Source organism: Miscanthus floridulus, chromosome 11 (assembly GCF_019320115.1).
Source record: "Miscanthus floridulus cultivar M001 chromosome 11, ASM1932011v1, whole genome shotgun sequence".
Classification (NCBI taxonomy): domain Eukaryota; kingdom Viridiplantae; phylum Streptophyta; class Magnoliopsida; order Poales; family Poaceae; genus Miscanthus; species Miscanthus floridulus.
The window spans coordinates 60919617-60943401 of NC_089590.1; the positions used below are offsets into that span (position 1 = coordinate 60919617).

General features: G+C 45.2%; 2 protein-coding genes across 3 annotated transcripts; one reads left to right on the forward strand and one right to left on the reverse strand.

The window, feature by feature from the left end:
* Positions 1–15885: 15885 nt before the first annotated feature.
* Positions 15886–16430, reverse strand: LOC136492043 (uncharacterized). The gene is made up of 2 exons (XM_066488198.1): positions 16195–16430; positions 15886–16138 (listed from the first exon to the last, which is right to left on the reverse strand). Exons 1-2 carry the CDS (start codon positions 16428–16430, stop codon positions 15886–15888), a joined length of 489 nt encoding a protein of 162 aa, XP_066344295.1.
* A 3546-nt stretch (positions 16431–19976) lies between these two features.
* On the forward strand, positions 19977–23319 carry LOC136493214 (uncharacterized). 2 transcript variants are annotated; one of them, XM_066489274.1, is made up of 8 exons: positions 19977–20495; positions 20700–20911; positions 21245–21526; positions 21609–21731; positions 22039–22189; positions 22262–22473; positions 22687–22723; positions 22855–23319. In XM_066489274.1, exons 1-8 carry the CDS (start codon positions 20171–20173, stop codon positions 22983–22985), a joined length of 1473 nt encoding a protein of 490 aa, XP_066345371.1. In that variant the 5' UTR covers positions 19977–20170; the 3' UTR covers positions 22986–23319. The 2 variants fall into 2 exon arrangements, with proteins under 2 accessions (XP_066345371.1, XP_066345372.1); XM_066489275.1 differs by having other exon boundaries at positions 19978–20495; positions 22298–22473.
* Positions 23320–23785: the final 466 nt, after the last annotated feature.

The window sequence follows — 23785 nt, forward strand, 5'->3', positions numbered from 1 at the left end:
CCGACAGTGGGCGGCGGCGGCGGCGGCGCAAGGAAGGTGCTGGATCTCGCGAGCACCAAAACTAGAGCACGGTCACCGTCTACCAAAGAAATCCTGCGAGCACCAAAACTAGAGCACGCGAGCGCCTGCACGGTATCCGAGCGCAGGGTCGACTCGTGGAAACGAAGCCGTACAACGCTGCTGCCTTCGTCGATTCCACCTAGGAGCAGGAGCCCTTACCGTCGTCTCGCGAGGCGACGGGGCGAGCGTCTCTGAGCGAAGCTGAGGATTGTTTTGCATAATTCGCATCTTGGAGACGGGCGTTATACGTGCCCTAATGGAAATCACGCTAGAGTGTAGTGCTATCGCGCACGCACTTATTATTAGTTTAGTACACAATACCAAGACAAGGCGACTCGAAGAAGTATTTCAGCGACACGTATCTTATATGCTTTCCTTTCTTAATAAGCAACTTAATATTTGAAACTTTGGTTGGATTTTTTGCACTCATCGAGTATTTGAATATAGTAAGTAGTTTATCTCTGAAACAAGACTTTGTTTCCGCTAACGTGCTTATGAACCTATTTCATGTATATATTAGAAACATGATAATATTAATTACAACTCTTTTATCAGTGAAAAAAATAACAATTTAGGTCCTGTTTCATCCGATGGTCTAGCTCTTGAGGCTCCAGAGTTCTAAAGTGTTGTCTAAACTTTAGTCAACCTCACAAAAACTTTAGATCAAATGAGTAAGCTAAAGTGATCTAAAGTTTTAGTCCTGAACTTTAGCCAACTAAATTTTAGACCACAGGATTTTAACGCAAATGCAAGCCTACGATCTTATTAGCTAGCAGAGTTCTCAACTACACCTTAATTTCTGGATTCAACTACTATATGTGAGCGAATTTCAGGCAAGGTTATTAAGAAAACTTAGAAATAGCGATATCGAATGTGCGCTACTGGTTGAGTGTTTTCTCTCTCTAAAAAACATTTTTGAATCACACTATGTTTTCAAATGAACCGATAAGCTACTGGTCCCTAGCATAGAGCATCTCCAAGGGTTTTCCAAAATTTTGATTTGTTGGTAAGATTGAAGAAAAATCTGCTCTGCACAACTCTGTGTCTCAACTCCCAATCTTTCCCACACTTAGGAAATTTGATCCAGTCTTGCAGAAATATACGCACGCGTATCGATCGGCCGAGCTGGAGGTGGAAGGACGTGGGGAAAAAATAAATTGTAGGACCAAGTTTCCAATATAAATGTATAAGAGAGAGAAACTATACAAGTGGCTAAGTTGAATTTGAAATAGTTCGAGGTCAAGGTTTTCTTTTTCAAATTGGAAACTTTTACGTCATATTGCTCCTCTATATGTGACACTGAAATGTGACCTAATTTTCGTCAAATTTTGGGTCCGCCACTGGACATGCCTGGACGTGGACATGTGGTTTGTGTCCGTATGTGTCATCTAACATCGAATTTCAATATCAGAGGTTTTGAGTTGACTTGAGTCGGAGGGAGTAATATGTACCAATGCAATCAGTACATTTTTCCTTTTCAGTACAAAGTGCAGTCTGGTAATGGGCCATCAATTGTGGTGTATATATATATATATATATATATTGGGCTTAGAGATATGGATTGCTTAATTCGCTAATAAAAAGACATTTGTATAAGTATAACCAGAGTTACTTTTTGCGAAAGGGCATGTAGCCTAGTGGTTACAAGAGCGTCAGTAGCACCTTAGGTCCTGGGTTAGACTTTTGTAGAAACAAATATTTGAATATTCAAAGATTTTCATCAATCTCGAGGATTTACTGATCCAATCTTCGAAGATGCTCATAGGGGTGAGGTGAGTGTACGTGCGTTGTGAGTGTCTGAGTTGTACTGTGTAATAAAAAATGATAATGCTTTGACATGAACATTCGTTTAGGTGTGTGGTCCGGACGCCCTCGTTCCTAGGCCTGCCCATTGATTGGTCCCAACAGACAACGCCCGTTATTCCACTCTCAAACGTTTTCCCCACTCGCGACCACTACCGTCGTTCCACTCCCAAACGTTTTCCCCACTCGCGATCGTTGCTATCGTCCGCCCACCTACTCTGCCTCGCCACCGCACCGCGCCGCGACCCATCCACCTCGCTTGTCGCGGCCATGGCGTGCAAAGCGCCACCACCACCCTGGCGCCACCAGGAGGTCACCGGCCGTTGCTCTCGACGTTCCCTTAAACCCGAGTTTGTTGGCTACCGTAGTCCCCCACCAGGTAGGCCATGGCCACCGGTGACGCCGCGTTTAAAGTGTTTCGGGCATTCCGGACTTATGTTTTAGTGTTTCGTTGGATATTTCATATGTTGCAATGACAATAAACGTATATTTCAAGCCTATGTTCAAAGTGTTTCTTTTAAATGTTTTTATCTGGATGGCTGCACACGTTGCTATGGCTGCACACGTATGTTTCAAGTGTTTGTTTTCATACGTTTCAGATGTTTCAGAATTATGTTGCAAAAGTGGATCCGGATGTTGTATATGTTGCTATTGGCTATACACGCATGTTTCAAGAGTATGTTTCAAATGTTTCATCAGTTTCAGTTTGTATGTTGCAAATGTTTCATCTTTATATTTCAAAAGTAGATAGGGTGTTGCATATTTTGTAATGCGCGCTGGTGGCTGACGGACAGCAGCCTGCCACAGTCGCCTGGTGCTGCTGCCGGGGCGCCGCCGTGATTCACGTGTGGGCACGAGATGGGTGCGACGGGCCTGGTGCTGCTGCCGGGGCGCCGTCGTGGTTCACGTGTGGACGCGGGGGCGTGATTCCAGACGCTGCCGTGCGATGAGGGCGGAAACTGCAGTAGCCAGTAAACTCGGGTCAGGGGGACGTCGGTCCAGCATACACCTTAGTTGCAGGACGTCGACCCATCGCTCCTCTTACGATTCTCCCGCGCTTTCTCGTTGTCTAGGCTCACGCTTGTCGACGCGGCTTCTCTAGCGCCGCTGTTGCTCGTCCGTAGTCGTCCAACGCCGTCCGCTCACAGGAGATGAGGCGCGGCGCGGCCGGCGACAAGGTGCGGCGCGGTGGAGGAAGGGAATGGTGCGGCGGGGGACGAGCGCGCTGCGAGGCGGAGTGGGGCGGGCGCGGTGACTCTGCGACACCAATGCGAGCGCGAGTGGGAAAATTTCAGCGATGGAAGATGGAAGAGACGTAGGGTGTTGTTGAGCCTATTTCTGGACCGGACAGACGACCGTGTGCAAGCATTTGCGATTATTTTTTTTTGTTTCGCTGGTTAGAGCTCCTCTATACATTGTACTCCATTCGTTCTAAATTGTAGGTTGCTTTGACTTGTTTGGTATGTAGAATTTGTTATGTATCTAGGCTTACAAGATCAAAATGCGTACCAAAATGAATGTACCAAAAAGAAGTCAAGCAACTTGTAATTTGGAACCGTGGGTGTAAAAAGGAACTGGAGTCAGGAACCGGAAATAGGATCTAAAAATCTAAAGCAATTTTAATATTCTGTGATAGCAATTTCTGTCTTCTGTGATATATGATCTCCATTAGTCCTCGAGACAGTGAAAGTGTCATGAGACAGCACTCTTTTCTGCCAAGAAACCTAGTCACGAATACACGATACGTTTTGACCAAGATTTGATCAATCTGTTGAAACTCTGCCTATCAACTGCTTTGAAAATTATTTTGAAATTTGTGTGTAGATTTGTGTCTGAAGGTACACTTGCTTTCGTATATTGATTAGATAATAATATAGATATTTCTAGACATAATAAGTAGCCAAGAACAACAATAATGTACCCAAAAAAGCAGTAGTAACCTAATCAATATACCCTATGCAAATCTATAATAAGACACCAAAATCACGAATACCCTATGCAAGCAACGAACACATATCCATCACGTAAGTTCCAATCATCGCCGTATCAGAGCCGGAAAGTGGGCGTCGGTCGCCTCAGTAGGCACCGTTCTTGGCCCCCTTCCCCGCGCCGTTCTGCTTCGCGGCGCCGCCGCCGGGGCCTTTCTTTTTAGCTTGGTCGCGAGCCGCGGCAGCCGGCAACTTCTTTTTGTACTGCTTCTTAGCCGGCGTCGACGCCTCCATGGCTTTGGACGACGGCGCCCAGGATCCAGATGCCGGCTTCTTGCCGGTTGCTGCGTCCTCTTTGTCTTTGGTTTTGGTTTTGCCAATGACGTCGCCGGGGTCGTTACTGTCGAGCACCGTCCAGGGGTTGAAGCTGGCATGTATTCCCGCCATGTCGTGCGCACGATGATCAAGTCAAGGTGGTCCTACGACGTGGCTGGAGACACGGGGGCCGCCGCCGGTGATTTCGATCAATAGGATGTCGCGTGGACTCGGGAGATTGATGCTTGTTTGGCCCAGGCGATTACAAGTATTTATGGACCATATAGAGAGGCCGAGGCGGGGAGCCGTGAGCGGAAAGGTTCTTTGTTCTTGTTCCGGTTCCAAGACTCGTACCGAGTTGACTTCGGGAGACCCAAAATTGTCGAATTTGCGCTACCACGCTGCGCTAACGAGAGGCGGACGAGGACTAGACTCTGATTCGTAGTAGCACCAGTCCCGTTAATGGAAACGGAACTCCTACACCCGGGGTCCGAAACCGATCGACCGGACGCTCAGGTTAGCGTGGGCCGGCCCAACAACTTTTCTCCCGAGGTTGTCTTCGTCTGTTGTCTCCGCTCAGAAAAAACGCTCCCCACTTGAAGCAGCGTCTGCACCATCGTCCCAGTGTGGTCTACCGCGACCGCCTTGCAGCTATGTTCTCCTCCACGCCCGCTCGACGGCGGCTTCATCCTCCGTCTCCACCCGCATTAGAACACCGGCGGTCGCCTTCCTCCCTCTCCACCACGCTTAGCGAGCGGCAGGCAGGTGTCGACCGCTGTGTGTGGCCAGATGCCCCGGAGAGGGGCCCAAGCTAGGCATAGCGCAGCTGCTACTGCTAGGTCGTGCCACCATCCTCGATCGTCGGCTATTCGGAACCAGCCGCTCCTCTCTCTGCTCTGCGTCATCCAGAAGAAGAAGGGTGAAAAACGCACGCTGTAAAGCGTATGTTTAGATGTTTCATAGGTATGTTGCAGGTGTTTCATATGGATATTGTAAAAGTAGATCGGGATGTTGTAAAGGTTGTACACATATGTTGCAAGTTTATGTTCCCAATGTTTCATCTATTTTTCTTTTCAGACGTATGTTGTAATTGTGTTTATCTAGATGTTGTATATGTTTCGTTCATATGTTGTAAATGTTTTATCTGTATATTGTATGTCTGCAATGATTTCAAGTGTTTTTAGGTGTTTTTGCAAGTGTTTCAAACGTATGTTTTAAATATTTTATTTGTCTTTAGATATATGTTAAAAGTGTTGCATCTGGATGTTTCAAAATCGAACGGAAACGCAGGGGACGCGAGTGGTCCCACACGTGGTTTGACGGTGCGGGCGGCATTCGGGTGGCACGGGCATGCTGACGAGCGCAGACGCCTTAACGTCCGAGGGCTAGGACTAACCTAAGGGCACGTTCAACCCACATACAGGGGTCGTCTCCATGGACCTCGAATCCAATATAAAGACAGCTAAAAAGACAGGTCGTACAATGGGCTGTCTGTTTTACTCTACACACTATTTAATGCTACGCATGTGGCCTAGATGAATTGTGAACACTATTTTGTACACCATTGTGTTGCTAATTGATAAAAATGGATTAAGCTTAAATAAGATGAACATTATTATATATTTTTTTAAATCATCAATATATCATATTATATATAATTGAAACATCTTTGTCTAATTTTTTTCTTTCTATAGTGCAGGCAACTGCTACAGGAATCATTAGTTACCTCCTTCAAGAACTCATCAGTGTTGGCAATGAAGTCTACGCAATACTAAGGTTTCCTTCATCAGACTACTGAATTAAGAACTTATTCTTGCTACTGAATTAAGAATGTATTCTTGCCGTAGAGGTCCTAGTGCTCGGGCCAGAGGCCGAGCTCGCCGCGATGTCAGTGTCCACCGGCACTGGCGAGGTTGCGTCCAGCCTCGGGATCGTCGGGCTTCGCATCTCCGGCAGGGGCAGCAGCGGCGGCAGGGGCACGACGACGGCGCTAAGGATCGTCGGGCTTGGCATCTCCGACAGTGGGCGGCGGCGGCGGCGGCGCAAGGAAGGTGCTGGATCTCGCGAGCACCAAAACTAGAGCACGGTCACCGTCTACCAAAGAAATCCTGCGAGCACCAAAACTAGAGCACGCGAGCGCCTGCACGGTATCCGAGCGCAGGGTCGACTCGTGGAAACGAAGCCGTACAACGCTGCTGCCTTCGTCGATTCCACCTAGGAGCAGGAGCCCTTACCGTCGTCTCGCGAGGCGACGGGGCGAGCGTCTCTGAGCGAAGCTGAGGATTGTTTTGCATAATTCGCATCTTGGAGACGGGCGTTATACGTGCCCTAATGGAAATCACGCTAGAGTGTAGTGCTATCGCGCACGCACTTATTATTAGTTTAGTACACAATACCAAGACAAGGCGACTCGAAGAAGTATTTCAGCGACACGTATCTTATATGCTTTCCTTTCTTAATAAGCAACTTAATATTTGAAACTTTGGTTGGATTTTTTGCACTCATCGAGTATTTGAATATAGTAAGTAGTTTATCTCTGAAACAAGACTTTGTTTCCGCTAACGTGCTTATGAACCTATTTCATGTATATATTAGAAACATGATAATATTAATTACAACTCTTTTATCAGTGAAAAAAATAACAATTTAGGTCCTGTTTCATCCGATGGTCTAGCTCTTGAGGCTCCAGAGTTCTAAAGTGTTGTCTAAACTTTAGTCAACCTCACAAAAACTTTAGATCAAATGAGTAAGCTAAAGTGATCTAAAGTTTTAGTCCTGAACTTTAGCCAACTAAATTTTAGACCACAGGATTTTAACGCAAATGCAAGCCTACGATCTTATTAGCTAGCAGAGTTCTCAACTACACCTTAATTTCTGGATTCAACTACTATATGTGAGCGAATTTCAGGCAAGGTTATTAAGAAAACTTAGAAATAGCGATATCGAATGTGCGCTACTGGTTGAGTGTTTTCTCTCTCTAAAAAACATTTTTGAATCACACTATGTTTTCAAATGAACCGATAAGCTACTGGTCCCTAGCATAGAGCATCTCCAAGGGTTTTCCAAAATTTTGATTTGTTGGTAAGATTGAAGAAAAATCTGCTCTGCACAACTCTGTGTCTCAACTCCCAATCTTTCCCACACTTAGGAAATTTGATCCAGTCTTGCAGAAATATACGCACGCGTATCGATCGGCCGAGCTGGAGGTGGAAGGACGTGGGGAAAAAATAAATTGTAGGACCAAGTTTCCAATATAAATGTATAAGAGAGAGAAACTATACAAGTGGCTAAGTTGAATTTGAAATAGTTCGAGGTCAAGGTTTTCTTTTTCAAATTGGAAACTTTTACGTCATATTGCTCCTCTATATGTGACACTGAAATGTGACCTAATTTTCGTCAAATTTTGGGTCCGCCACTGGACATGCCTGGACGTGGACATGTGGTTTGTGTCCGTATGTGTCATCTAACATCGAATTTCAATATCAGAGGTTTTGAGTTGACTTGAGTCGGAGGGAGTAATATGTACCAATGCAATCAGTACATTTTTCCTTTTCAGTACAAAGTGCAGTCTGGTAATGGGCCATCAATTGTGGTGTATATATATATATATATATATATTGGGCTTAGAGATATGGATTGCTTAATTCGCTAATAAAAAGACATTTGTATAAGTATAACCAGAGTTACTTTTTGCGAAAGGGCATGTAGCCTAGTGGTTACAAGAGCGTCAGTAGCACCTTAGGTCCTGGGTTAGACTTTTGTAGAAACAAATATTTGAATATTCAAAGATTTTCATCAATCTCGAGGATTTACTGATCCAATCTTCGAAGATGCTCATAGGGGTGAGGTGAGTGTACGTGCGTTGTGAGTGTCTGAGTTGTACTGTGTAATAAAAAATGATAATGCTTTGACATGAACATTCGTTTAGGTGTGTGGTCCGGACGCCCTCGTTCCTAGGCCTGCCCATTGATTGGTCCCAACAGACAACGCCCGTTATTCCACTCTCAAACGTTTTCCCCACTCGCGACCACTACCGTCGTTCCACTCCCAAACGTTTTCCCCACTCGCGATCGTTGCTATCGTCCGCCCACCTACTCTGCCTCGCCACCGCACCGCGCCGCGACCCATCCACCTCGCTTGTCGCGGCCATGGCGTGCAAAGCGCCACCACCACCCTGGCGCCACCAGGAGGTCACCGGCCGTTGCTCTCGACGTTCCCTTAAACCCGAGTTTGTTGGCTACCGTAGTCCCCCACCAGGTAGGCCATGGCCACCGGTGACGCCGCGTTTAAAGTGTTTCGGGCATTCCGGACTTATGTTTTAGTGTTTCGTTGGATATTTCATATGTTGCAATGACAATAAACGTATATTTCAAGCCTATGTTCAAAGTGTTTCTTTTAAATGTTTTTATCTGGATGGCTGCACACGTTGCTATGGCTGCACACGTATGTTTCAAGTGTTTGTTTTCATACGTTTCAGATGTTTCAGAATTATGTTGCAAAAGTGGATCCGGATGTTGTATATGTTGCTATTGGCTATACACGCATGTTTCAAGAGTATGTTTCAAATGTTTCATCAGTTTCAGTTTGTATGTTGCAAATGTTTCATCTTTATATTTCAAAAGTAGATAGGGTGTTGCATATTTTGTAATGCGCGCTGGTGGCTGACGGACAGCAGCCTGCCACAGTCGCCTGGTGCTGCTGCCGGGGCGCCGCCGTGATTCACGTGTGGGCACGAGATGGGTGCGACGGGCCTGGTGCTGCTGCCGGGGCGCCGTCGTGGTTCACGTGTGGACGCGGGGGCGTGATTCCAGACGCTGCCGTGCGATGAGGGCGGGCGTCGGGTGCAGGCATGGAGCTTCGTCCGGGACGGACGCAGCTTCTGGAGCGGGATTTAGTCCGAAGCGAAGGGAGATGCGTGCGTCGGGCACGGGTGTGGGAAACTGCGTGCGGACGGACGCCGTGTTTAGTACGTCCCGGCGCTAGTAGTCCCTAAAATAACAGTTATCCGGCCTGTTCGCTGGTTGGTTTTTGGGCTGGTTTGGGCTGGCTGGTGCTGGTTTATTGTGAGAGGAAAACATTGTTGGCTGGCTAGTTTGGGCTGGCTGAAACCAACAAGCGAACAGGCTGATCATATTTCAAAATAATCTTATTGATTTAAAAGAAGACACCTGTTGACGCGATATCGGTTGTCAACACGCTATTTTAAAACACACGATACACCCATTGTTTTCATTATGTTCAGCTGAAGGCAACAATTCCAACTCCAAATAATTCAACTATTGTACTGCATTCACCAAATCATTGGCATTGACTCTTCAAAAAAAAAACCCCGCAATGTTACTAACAAAGATTTGCCGGCTCTGAATTTTAAAAACTTAACGTACTACAGTCACCAAAACCAGCCCCCCTACTTCAGGGACGGGAACTCGGCGAGATCGTACAACCTCGGCGCGGGTGCGTCGTCGTTCACTGCCGCTCTATTGGCGTGACGACCTCCCTGTCCCTGCTTCCTCGCGCTGGTGCCCTCCGCGCCCTTCTTGCTGCCCGCCCGAGCTTTCGCGTTCGCCGGCGGGGCGCTGTACTGCTGCTTCTGCCTGTTCCTCATGATCTCCCAAGCGGAAGGGTATGCTTTGCCGAAGAGCTGTTCGGTCAGGCTGGCAGGTGCGGCCTGCGGCTGCTCGAGGCGCGTGTCGCCGGGGTCGTCTGTCTCCAGGAGCGCGAAGTGGTTGGTGCCAGCCTTCTTGTTCTTGTTTGCCATGTCGGTCGGGCGCGAGCGAGCGAGCTACTAGCCCTTTTTCTGTCTGAGATGATCTCTGATGACGGAAGCCTAGCGAGGCGGCAGGCCGGTCGACGAGATCAGAAGATGCTGGCTTCTGCCTGTTTTCCTGGTTTGGCGTTGGAAAGCTGCGGCGTACGTGCTCGTGAATATATAAGGTTGCGGTAGACGCGTGCACGGCCTTTGTTGAGTTTGTTCCAGTTCGAGTCGGGTTCGGTCGCACGAGCCAAAGAGTCCGACACCGTCGTGACACCATTCCTGTTCCGAGACGAAGTGGTGTTGGACTGTTGGCCTTGGGCCCTTTGGGTTTTCGCGGTAAAATTTAGCATAAGGATGTCTCCGGTAGCCTTTTAAAACCGCTAGTTCACATGAAGTCTAAAAAGATTTAAAAAAGCATAATATGTTAGTATAGAAAATAGTGTAAACATATAGATACATAAATAAATCATAAAATGTGTACGAGCTTAGCTAGATAGTTGCTTTTCGTTTTTTTTCTCACGTTCTTGTTCAACAAAATATGCTATGAGCCAGCTTTTCGTAATGTTGTTGGAGCTGCCCTTAAGAGTCCTAGCTAGTTTTACTAAAAGTAGGTGTACCTGGTGAATTAGAGATTAGAGTATTAATTAGTTTATTGTTCCGTTCGTGACATAAACTCATGACCATGCTTATATGAGTTAGAAATAATATATGTTCAACTATATTACGAAGTCTGATTTTAAAAAGTATCAGAATAAATGATGCAAGGTGTAACATGTTGTTTGGTTGTATATGAGGTAACGGAAACGTAAATGAATCAAAACTAATTTTGTTACCGGCAGGAGATAATTTGAACTACTTCCCATTTACATTTGCGTTATTGTGCAGGAACCAAACAACACGTAAATTGTACTGCAACACATGCATTTTTGCTAGTGCTCCATTGGTCCCTAAATAAATAAACCAATTCTCACCATAAAGGGTCCTAGCCATCTCAGACACTTTTGCATCATACTATATAAGGCCCAGTTTAGTTCCAAAATTTTTGGCAAAATGGATACTGTAGCATTTTTGTTGTTATTTGGTAAATAGTGTCCAATCATAATCTAATTAGGCTTAAAAGATTCGTCTCGTGGATTTCGTCTAAACTGTGTAATTAGTTTTATTTTTTATTTATATTTAATACTTCATGCATGCGTCCAAAGATTCGATGTGACGGAGAATGTGAAAAATTTTGCAAAATATTTTGCAAACTAAACTGGGCCTAAATACCCGTGCATTGCACCGGAACCACGGATTTTTGTTGACACCTACAACAACAGATGTAGAAAATAATAAAAATCATATTGGACGCGGATATTTGGATCTGGTCTTCGTATCAGAATCATGTATGACGCACCTACGCGAGCTCCGAGTATAAGATGATTCGTATTGGACGATTCGTATCGGATGCGGATGCGTGAGCAAGAGTTGGGATTTGGTATCACGCATCCGAGTCTTTTTAGGTGTAGATAGAGAAAATATAAAAATGTTTTTGAGATTTCACTAACAGAGGTGTGAGTAATATAAAAATATTACCTCCATCTATAAAAGAATGTAATTCTCGGATTTCGATGAGTGACTGAACTTTGACTAAATTTATATAAGAAAGTAGAAATTTTTTTATACAAAATAAGTATCATTAGATTAGTCATAGAATATACTTTCATAATAATTTATTTAGAGACATAATTGCTATAAATATTACCTCCGTCTATAACAATATTTACTATAAACTTGGTTAAACTTGAGCTTAATTGACCAGTACGGATACCATAATTGTATTTTGTGTGGAGAGAGGGGGTAGAAGAAGAGAGTCATTAAAACCAATCTCCTACAGCTAAAAAGAATAAAGTGGATATTTTTTTAGTGCGACATTTGTTTTGGTTCGTCCGTCTACCCACGCCTGTGATCCCACGACATCTCCCGCATGTATAATTCTTCTTGATTAAATATTGCCTGTCATGTGATAGAGGAATCACGCAAAAGAGGAAGTAGAAAATTATTGTGCTATCCATATATATATATTGCATGTTTGCATGCATGACAACGAGCAAAAGGAAAGAGAATTAACATAGAAGGAAAGGGAATTAAGATAAAAGGAACCTCTTTGCATTTCTGAGAATCTTACCAAATCTGCCTATATTTAATTACTTTCCCCCTTTGTATTTACAAAAGGGAGAGCTTTTTCCTCCTTTCATTTGGTTTCACGCTCACGTGTTTCATCGTCCTCGCTTGCTGTTTCAGGTAGCGTGCCCATGCGTTACTACGGAATAACTAAATCTTTTGTACTAAAAACACACGGATCGCACGATAAGATAACAATACTGTTAAATTAAATACCGACGTTAAAGTGACATCTACAACTAAAAAGAATAAAGTGTGGATATTTTTTGGTACAACATTTGTTTTGGTTCGTCCGTCTGCCTATGCCTGCGATCCCACGACATCTTCCGCATGCATAATTCTCCTTGATTGAATATTGCATGTCATATGATAGAGGAATCATGATAAAATAGAAAGTAAAAAATTATTGTGCTATCCATATACACATTGCATATTTGCATGCACCGGCATACATGGCAACGAGCAAAAGGAAAGACAATTAACACAGAAGAAAAGAGAATTAAGATAAAAAAAACCTCTTTGTATTTCTGAGAACCTTGCTAAATCTGTCAATATTTAATTACTTCCCCTCTTTGTATTTGCAAAAGGAATAGCTTTTTCCTCCTTTTATTTGGTTTCACGCTCACGTGTTTCATCGCCCTCGCTTGCTATTTCAGGTAGCGTGCCCGTGCGTTGCTACGGGACAACTAAATCTTTTGTACTAAAAACACACGGATCACACGATAAGATAATAATACTGTTAAATTAAATACCGACGTTAAAGTGATATTTAATTCAAAAAGCAAAGTTCGTGAAATTAACACAGTCACGAAGAGCGCAGCATCGCAGGCTCACAAACTCTACTGTATAGAGTTTTTCGTGATATGGCTAAGATAATATTTTATATCAACAGAAAAAATTCTCCGATATCTATTTCTTTCATGCGCCAATAAATTTATAAATAAGTTCCGCTGCATCTCCATATAATCCTGTACACATAGGTTTGAGTATATATATAAATATTAGTGTCTATCACATGGATAATACTGCGTGTCTTAAAAAAATCTCTCATAAAATTTTAAAACAAAGTATGTTATATTCACCGTATAAATATGCGTGGCTTTATGACTATTCCACATAGACATATTATAGAATAATGTATCTACTTGAGTGTTTGTTCTAAGATATTAAATTAGATGTTGTAATTCTTAATTTTGACATATTTTTCAGATCAAGGCAACCAATTTGACATTTTTTTAGTAGTGCATAATTTTATGGTACACCTCTTGACTATCTTAATAAGGACAAGTTAGCACCGTAAAGGCTTAGAAAAGCTATTGAGAAGGTTAATGTTGAGTTTTCCTCCACTATGCATAGTAAAACATATGTCCCCGTTTATTATTGTCGATGCTTTTGATGCAAAGCAATTCAACATTACCATGATCAGATATAAGTTTGAGTCTCTTGCGAGCAATCTCATAGAGGGACTCTCATCCTTTATGTGATCTACCTCAAGGATATTGGCAGTACGATGGATCTATGTTGGAATGTCGCATAAAAAAGTATCCACGTTTTATCCACGATTTATTTTTCATGAATATATGCGGCTACTATGATAACACTAACTACACCAAATAAAATATTAGAGAGAATTTACATTGCCTCCAGAAGAATATTCAATACAAGAATAATCTATGCATGATCTTCTTGAAAGATTTCTACAGTGTAAAGACATCTTCGTTTTTCATGCATGCCCATGCTAACGCTACGGTAAAAATAAAAGGACAATATATCAATTAAAAAATAAAAATAAAACTCATGCTCAAAGTCAAAAAGATAAATTATGGATGCTTGAATTTTGTCATCCATTATCTACCGGCGTGCCTATAAAATAGACTAAATAAACAATTAAATATAGATAGAAAACTAAATTAATGAAATGATCATTTCAAGACATCAATCATCTCATAGCTTCGGACAATATCGTAAAGCTACTAAAAACTGTAACCGTGCCCTCACCTCAAACATTGTCCAGATAAATGGATTACAATGAAAGAAATGGATATCGGAGATTTCTTCCTGCCAATATAAAATATTATCTTAGCCGCATCACGGAAATGTCTATAAGGTAGAGTTTGTGAGCCTACGATGTCGCGCACTCTGTGACTGCGTTAAATTCATAAACTTTGCCTTTTAGATTAAATGTCACTTTAACGTTGGTATTTAATTTTTACAGTATTGTTATCTTATCGTGCGATCTATGTGTTTTTAATATAAATTGTTAGTTATCCCGTAGCAATGTTTAAAACTGAATTACGTATGCACTCCGTAGTTAACAACCACGTAATATGAGACCTGAAATCTTTTTTTTTCAGAAATTGTTGATACGGACGTCACAAGTTTTTTAATCTGAAATAAGTCCCTGCGTAGCTCTGTTCGCTTTCCTTGTCCAGGCTCACTCTCTCACCTACTTCAATGCGCAAGCGTGCGTCCGATGCAGGGGTGCTGCGGGGCGGCAGGAGCGGGCGCGCGCGGCGCTACCAGTGCCCGGGGCTGTGGCGCCGACACTAACGGCCGATGCAAAGGCGCTGCGGGGCAGCGTCTACAGCGGCGCGGGCCAGGCTTAGCACCCAACGTCCTCATCAGGATTTGATGTTACCGAAACTGGTAGCACTAACGTGCTGTTTGGTTCTTGCACAGTAACGCGAATGTAAATGGAAAATAGTTCAAATTATCTGTAAATGGAAAATAGTTCAAATTATCTCCCGCCGGTAATAAAAGTAGTTTGTTTCGTTTACGTTTCCGTAAGTTCTGCCTGTGTTGTCATGATTCGTCCTGTTCGTTTGAGCTTGTTTGGCTGATAAGTCATGGATAAAAGTACTGTTGACTGATTTGACATGAGAGAAAAATACTGTTCGTTGGCTGAAAAAGTATGGCTTATAAGCCAAACAAGCTTAAACGAACAGGGCACTTATCTTTGATACCACTTTGCTCCATCATGAATTTAATTATAGCTTGACAGATTAGGACCACCATGATTGAGATGAAAATTACCTGACGACTCAACGTGTCCTGTGGACGTCAGGGCGAGCTGCGGAGATGGGCAGGGAAGATGACTCTGCGGAGCCGGTTCGTCGGCTGCTGCGGAGGGACGCTAATGACGCCGGTACTGTTTGACGCGAGTGAGGACCGGCGCTAATTTTTTTCCTTAATGACGCCGGAGGAGGCCATTAATGATGCCGGAGCCGAGGAGGAGATCGATCGGTATTCATACGGTCCGGAGATCGCAGGAGCACAAACCCGGAGAGATTTCGGTCGCAGGGGAGCGCGTATACGAAGCCGCCGCGTGTGGACGAAACCTCCTCTCTCTCTTTAGGTGGTACTATATACTAGATGGGAGAATTATCTATTTGGCACTGAAACAAATCAGTTTTTCATATTTGTCACTCAAAATTTTGAACTTTCTTATCTAGCACCAAGTTGAAATTTCCTTCCGTAAATGGCACTTCCGTCAATTTTCACCGGTAACAATGTTAAGTAGCTTGCAAAATGACATAAGTGCCCTGGTTTGTAGTAGAAGTCCATGATGTCAAATAGAAAAAGAATAAATGAAAAGTTTATCAAATAAGAAAATCATAAATATTACAAATATACTTGTAAACTAAAATACGAGGTCACCCGACTGCATGCAGAGCCTTGCTGGAGCATGTGGAGCCACGACTGCATGCAGGAGCTTGTATAGGCCGGCAAGGACAGCGACCCACGACTGCATGCAGGAGCTTGTGGAGGACCCACGACTGCATGCAGGAGCCTTGCTGGAGCGCTGGTCCCCCGACGGCCTGACGACGCAGACGCCGCCAGTCGTGCTCCCGTTCCCCGACCTCACGGGGCGCATCGAGAGGCTGCCCCCGCCGCCGCTGCGCGAGCGCATGCTACAGTGTTCTCGGCCCACACGCTGGAGGCGCTCAAGGACTTCTGCGCGAGCCAGGCGTGGAGCAGCGACGGCGCGTGGTGCGTGATCCAGAAGGTCCTACGGTCCCGGACGTGGAGCTTCCCGTACGCGGTCCTCGACATGTTGGCAGGCAGCGGCCACCAGTAGTTCACCGCCGGCGCGGCCAGAGCCACTCCGGCCAGCCTGCAACGACCGAGCCACACAATCAGAGCATACAAGTTGATCGATCACCTATTCACCTGAACGGAGATGGTGGTGTGCAAGCTGCTATAGCTGCTATCCTCCACGCTGGGTAGCCGCCCATGGAGCACCCTACCACGTAGAACTTGTCCCCGAGCTGCAGCGCGTCGGCGAGCTCCTCGACGTCCATGGCGTCGCTCTTGAGACTGCGCTTCGGGTTGGCGTCGCTGTCACCGTACCCGGCTCTGTCGAAGAAGAGCATGTATATGCCGAGCTCCTCCACAAGCTCCTGCATGCGGTCGTGGGTCCTCCACAACCTAACGAACTCTTGAGTACGAACACCCGAACACACAACACAACACGCTTCACAATTCCAGTTTACGAAACGATCAAGAACAGCCGGCGTTGAATTTGTCCGTAGCCACGATCTTGCGCAACAGGCTGCACCGGCCGAAGAAAATTTCGGTCTTGGGTCGGTGCTGTTCGGGTAATGATAGCGAGCCTTTGATCCATCCCATGACGCAGGAGTCCCAGTCCCAGGCGACCGAGTCCAACACGGCCGATTCGTGTGCCACTTTTGAACCCCATTTTCTACAATTCTCCCGGTCCTGGCTAATGATGTCTGGTGCCTGGCGCCTCTACGTATGCGGCGCTTCCGTTCCAAAAAGCGATCCACGAGCCCCGTATGCATACACCTCGCGCGCGCCTGGGCAGGGCCGTAGCAGGGGGCAGCTGGACTGGAGCACACGCGCCCACCTACTTCTCGCCAGCATCGACCGGCACGCGCGCGCGCGGCGCCCTGCGTCTGTGGCTCCCCGGTGTGTTGGACACGTAGCGCAATGGCTCTGTAATATTTATGATTTTCTTATTCGACAAACTTTCTATTTATTCTTTTCCTATTTGGCACCATGGACTTCTACTACAAACAAGGGCACTTATGTCATTTTGCAAGCCATTTAACACCGTTACCGGTGAAAATAGACGGAAGTGTCATTTACGGAAGGAAATTTCAACTTGGTGCTAGATAAGAAAGTTCAAAATTTTAAGTGCTAAATATGAAAGACTGATTTATTTCAATGCAAAATAGATAATTCTCTCATACTAGATATAGGTGCGTTTGGCAAGCTGAAGGAAGCAGAGTAGGTCCACGCGGTTGTTCCAGGAGTCGATCTGCATGTTTCTCTTTGGCTTTAGTTTTTCAAGGCTATCGAACGTTAACAGCTATATAGCGGTGAATTCTTGAAAAAATTTCAAACAGTTGGTTTCCAACGAAATTGATTGTTTTCTGCAATGGGTTTCTCTGTATGATCAGTCGAATACTCTCGAAAGACAACCTGGAGAGGGTTTCGAGCTTGCCACTTCTGTTCGAGAAGCTCATCTTTTACGTATGAAACCTGTGTCCAAACTGTGGCCAGCCAGCATGTCATGTCACAGGCTTTTCGTGGTCGTTCGATCGGGTGCGCGGACGGTCCAGATCGGATGATCCGCGGTCATTTTACAAAAAAAACCTTTCTATTTTTCGGAAATCACCCCGCGTGAGGCCCTCTCAGAATATTTTGTAAAAAAACACCTCAGATTATTTCCAAATCAACCCGCAGTCCAGAACGGATGGGCTCCGTTTTTTTTTGCAAAAAAGACCTTCACTTTATCGAAAATCAACCCGCGCTCCAGAGACACTCTCAACAATTTTTGCGAAAACCTTGTCAGATTTTTCTCAAATCAAAATACAGGCCACCTTTGATTATATCGCTTTTTTTCAAAAAAATAAATTAGTTGAAACTTTAAAATTGCATAGTAAATCACAGAAAAATTGTAAATTAGAAAATCAAGTTGATCTGAAATCCTAACGAGTAGAACTATGCAGTGCATCCATAATATCACATGTTTTAGTAAGTATTTTTTCATATAAACTTTTACCTATGCTTTTAAGGGGCAAATAAAATTATACCTTCATGATGATAAAGTCTCGAAAATACATAAAAAACATAAAATGAACAAAAAATTGTTGAGTTTCTCATCACTGCACCTATATTCTTATTGTCACTGGCCTAATCAAAAGGGAAGGCGCGGCAAAGCCACGTCGATGTTTCTAGTTAAAACAGATTTGTGCACAAATTATTCAGTAGTGTTTCTTATTTCAACATGTGAATAAGCATAACTATTACAAGCAGTTTTGCACCCATTAACGTAAGATAAGTAGATAAAATTTACGACGTGGCTAGCGCCCGGACGTCCGGACGCAGGGCTGTGCCGCCTGCTGCGTCCATCCCGCCTGTCACGCGTGCTGCTAAGCTTGCCCCACTTTTTTTTAAAAACTGCCCTGCATGCAACTCTGCGCCTGCACGTCCGCACCTGCATGGCGCATGCAACTGCTGCGCCAGCCCACTCGCACCTGCATGTTGGTGCACCTACGCATACAGTTGTGCGCCTCATGCCTGCTGATGCCCGCCTAGTGCCTGATGATTTGCATGCAAGTGGGGATCACCCACGCCTGCTTCACTTGTCGCTCATGTGGGGACCGCTGCGCCCACGGGGACTGTCTCAGCATGTGCCCGCTCTCTGCGCCTACTAATGTTGTAACATGAAGCACTTCTACAATATACGTTTAAAATAGGTGAAACATTTGTAACATACTCTTGCAACATATGTGTATAGCACCTTCAACATATGCAACATCTAGATAAAACGCTTGCATCATACGTCTGAAACATATGATACATTTGAATAGACGCTTTCAACATATGTATATAGCCACTGAAACATATACAACATCCAAATAAAACATTTGCAATATACATCTAAAACAGATGAAACATTTGAAACATAAACTTGCAATATACCCCGTGTATAGCCATTGCAACATATGCAACATCCAGATAAAACACATACAACATCCGGATGAACACACATGCAATATTCAGATGAAACATATGAAACATACGTATAAAAGCATAAAACATACATATGCAACATACAGCCCAATGGAGGTTAGTTGACGCAGCGCGAGGCACGGACGGTGCAAGGGACGAGGCGCGGAGCGCACGCGACGCGAGGTAGGTCCGTTGCGACCGTGCGAGCCGTGAGGTGCAAGGACGCACGCGGCGTGAGGCAGATCCAGTGCGATCGTACGAAGCTGGAGGCGTAGGGGCGCACGGCACGAGACGGATTTGTCCCATCCGTCCGTCCGGACGGACGTCCTCAAGGAACATTGGCCCCGTTCGGCTTGCTGAAACTTGGCTGAATTAGCTGAAAAACATTGTTCTGAGTGAATTGTTGTGAGAGAAAAATACTGTTTTGACTGAAAAAACAAGCTGAATAATGCGGATTATAAGGTAAGCCCAACGAGATCATTAGCCCAAAATTTGTCTTCCACACGGACATTTGCGGCTGCGGTTTCTTATTGATGTTCGCTGGACGGCTCGCTGCGGTGTCGCCGGAGTCATTGCTCTCAAGAAGCGAGAAGGCATTGATGCTGGGCTTCAGCACGGCCATGCCAGGTGATGAGGCGAGCAAATCCTGGCGATCGACGTGATCAGAAGACGGACGATGGGTTGACTTGCAGGTTTAAAAAACCGCGGGCCGGGAGTGGATATAAAGGCCGCGGGCGGAAGTATGCCGGGCCGGCTCGCCTCCGAGGCGGACTCGATCGAGAGCATGTCCAGGACGTGCTGGGTTTGCAGTTGGATAAGATTATGCGTCCAAAAGGATTGAGCCCATCACCATTCACCTCACGAGAGCTAGCATAACCAGGTCCAGGTGTCACTCACGTGGGCCGCGTGCTGCCGCGTCAGCCCACTCTCGCTGTCTCGCATCCACTGACAGTCTGACACCAGGCGGACTCTCCCTGTCACGCGACTCGTCTCGGCGTGCTGCCGCGGTGCCGCCTGCGTGTGGCGCGCCCGTGCGGCCGTGCCGAGCGACGCTGAGATCAGAGACGACAAGCAAAGCAAAGCAAAGCCAACGGAGCCCAGCGAGACGACGAGACAGCGATTACCAGCTAGCTAGTTCGGGCAGTGAGCGGGGTGACGGCTAGCTATGGCGTGCTACTCCGCCGTCCTTCAGCATCCGCTCGGCTCCTCTCTCACCCCGTGCTCCGCCTCGCGAACCCCACCGCGCCTCCAGCGCGTGGGCGTGGCAACCCCCTCGGTCGCCTCCGCCCGCCCTGTTGCCCGCGTCAGGATCTCCCCGCGCTGCGCCTACTCCGGCGGCGCCGGCGCCACTCCTGGGCCGGGGGAGCTACCCGCGGCGACGCTCCGTCGGGTCCTGGAGGCGCCTGGTGCGCACCAGGCGCCCGCCTGCTACGACGCGCTGAGCGCACGCCTCGTCGAGTGCGCGGGGTTCAGAGCCTGCTTCACGAGCGGTACGTGCTCGATCTTTTGTCTCTACGGTAGCAGGGGGCTACTTCTCGATCTCGCCATCCGAGAGAGATTGCCTAGTCACGCCCTCCATTTGGGGAACGTTGCAATGAGCTTTTGTCAACTGTGTTTGTGTATGCCTGCGATGCATTGCTGATAGGAAAGGAGGATGCATGAATCTTCACTGAAACTCACACTTTCCGTTGCAGGTTTCTCAATCTCTGCTGCACGACTTGGATTACCAGATGTTGGTCTCATCTCGTACGGGGAAATGATTGATCAGGGGCGTCTAATCACTGAAGCAGTTTCAATCCCTGTGATTGGTGATGCTGATAATGGTTACGGAAACTGTATGAATGTCAAGAGGACAGTGAAAGGATTTATTAATGCTGGTTTTGCTGGAATTATTCTTGAAGACCAGGTATGCTTATCAAGTGCTGCAGATAATGGTTACATAGCTATTCTCGAAGATCACACATTGGTTTTGGTTATTTCCTCTATCCTCTATGTTGAAATTACTGTTTAGAACTTGCAATTTCTGGACCCAAAAATGTAAGTGATGCAGTTGTAGCAATTGTTGTAGTCTGGACTCTAGACTAGGATTCACGTCACAATCAACCAGTGTTTAATTTCTCTATTTATCAAATTGTTAAGCTATGTAACCTTTACTGATTATGCATGGCATCATGATAGCTCGTTCTGTTCCCTTTCTTGAAGTTCCTTTTATAGTGATATGATATATAGTATTCTGAAGGTGTCACCAAAAGCATGTGGACATACACAAGGAAGGAAGGTTGTCTCAAGGGAGGAAGCAATTATGCACATAAAAGCTGCTGTTGATGCCAGGAATGAGAGTGGCTCTGATATTGTTATTGTGGCTAGGACAGATTCTCGTCAAGCTTTGTCTCTTGATGAAGCATTATGGAGAGTACAGGCCTTTGCTGATGCTGGAGCAGATGTTCTATTCATTGATGCCCTTGCCTCAAGAGAAGAAATGAAGGCATTTTGTGCTATCGCACCTGGAGTTCAAAAAATGGTTAGATATGTTCTGTGCATCAGTGTTTTCTGGTTTTCGATATACTTGCAATGCCTTCATCATACTCTTGACTCTACTGCAGGCCAACATGTTAGAAGGCGGTGGTAAAACTCCTATACTGAGCCCTGTTGAACTGGAAGAAATAGGTTATAAAATCATAGCCTATCCATTATCTCTAATTGGCGTATCGATGCGTGCAATGGAGGTTTGTTTTTCATTTATATATGTGAATAGGATGATTGCTTTTCATTTATACATGTCATTATTTCATTGCACGACTAACTGTATCCCAAGGGATCATGCACATTGATTGCCATTAGCATTTGGGCAAAAGGAAGGATATCTTTCAAAAAAAGGGAGGGGTCAGCATTTGTGTATGCATGTCATGACCTGGTGGCATAGAAGCAAGCATGAGCCCTTGTGCAGTTGTTAAATTTGCTGTGCAGATATTTGCTCAATTTCCACAATGAACTGAACTGTGTAAGATGCATGACCTGCAATGCACTCTGCAGGATGCTCTAATTGCTATAAAGGGTGGTCGCATACCTCCTCCAAGCAGCTTGCCATCATTTGAGGAGATCAAGAATACTCTTGGGTTCAACCACTATTATGAAGAAGATAAACGATATGCGGTGACACCAGCCCAATCATTTTACGAGACTGGTATGGAACTTAGGACTTCATTCTACGTTGAATATGAATGAATTCATTTAACCTGCAACTCCTCAATTGGAGGCTATGATAATTATACAAGTGAACCAAAAAATCCAGGAGATTCCAGGTCCAGGGCTGAAAAACCACAAGAACCTGTTATTGACATATTGCCTCAGCTCTATGATATTGGTTCCAGTGGCAGCAGAGGACCTTCAACTGGAATGTGGTCTCGAACTCTTCGACTAAAGATTACAGGAAGAGATGGAGTCCTGAAAATTGATGCCAGGATACCTGTAAGTAATCATTTGCTCGACTCCAGTGCTCAGTATCTGGTAGTGAGATTGAAGTTTCGATAAACTCACTTAAATTGACAGCTTGACATGGGACATATATGTGCTCAGTTGCTATATTGTTTCTTAATCCTATTTTCTGCAAATATCCTGTAATCTACTAACTCGAATACCAATTAAATGGTTACTCCCTTTAACTTCCCTTTTCTACTACAGGCTGGGTTCTTAGAAGGGATGACAAAAATTATTCCAGGTATGTATTATATTGTTAACTGAACCATGATTCTGTAAATGTGATTGTATTTTCAAAAGAGAAAAAGGGAATCTGTAGATGCACTTGTTTATGTTTCATGTGACAATCTCCTTTTGGACATTATTATGCAGGCTTGGCTGGAGCTAATATCATGGAAAGGCTTCGGAATGCGCCTATTGATACAGACAACCCCCAGAATGGTCAGATACTGCTTGATTTTGAGGACGCCATGGGAGATAGGATCCAGGTGTTTATTGCATGAGCTGATTGTGCTGTCTTTGCTGGAGTGCTTGTACACAGCAAACTCTGAAAGCATGGGCGTTTCAAGTAGCATCAGGGTACAGGCATCTTGCTAATTAGTGCAATCCTATCTGGGAGTTGAATTAGATAATTTGGACATCAGTTATGCCTGAGCAAACTAGTATTTACAAATGACAGACTTGTTCCTATTCATTGAGGCTGGCTGTACATCATTGGGATTCCATTAAAACACAGCTGGGGACTGCGGGATAAGTTTCTCCGTAGCCTTGTTTCTGTGTTGAAAAATCCTGAAGTTGATTGGAAATAAAGAAGTAAACTCTTGTTGAGTTATGAAATACTGCCTCTTTGGCTCAACTTATGATTTACCAAACAACGGTGACTGTCATCGATCCATATCTGAATCTCGCGGGATCGTCCATTATACTGTAGTACTACTTTATGTTACACAGTATACCACGATACTAGGATGGAATCCTGCTTCTGTTGGAATCCTTCTTTATGTTACATACACGGTATAACACTAGTATATACACACAACCGAATAACTGCATATTCACCGGCAATTATATCTGGGCATCGGGCTGGCCCGGCCCGGCATGGCACGGCACGATGGCTATCGGGCCAAGGAGGCATGCCGTGCCCTGCGGGCCGTGCCTCATCGGCTTGCGGGCCTGGCCTTCGGCCCAGGCACGGGCCTGTGGGCCATTTTTCGTGCCGTGCTGGCCCGTGAGGCACGGCAAAAATAGCAGGCCGTGCTAGCCCACAGCCCGTTAAATCTAAAACACCTCCAAATAAACATCT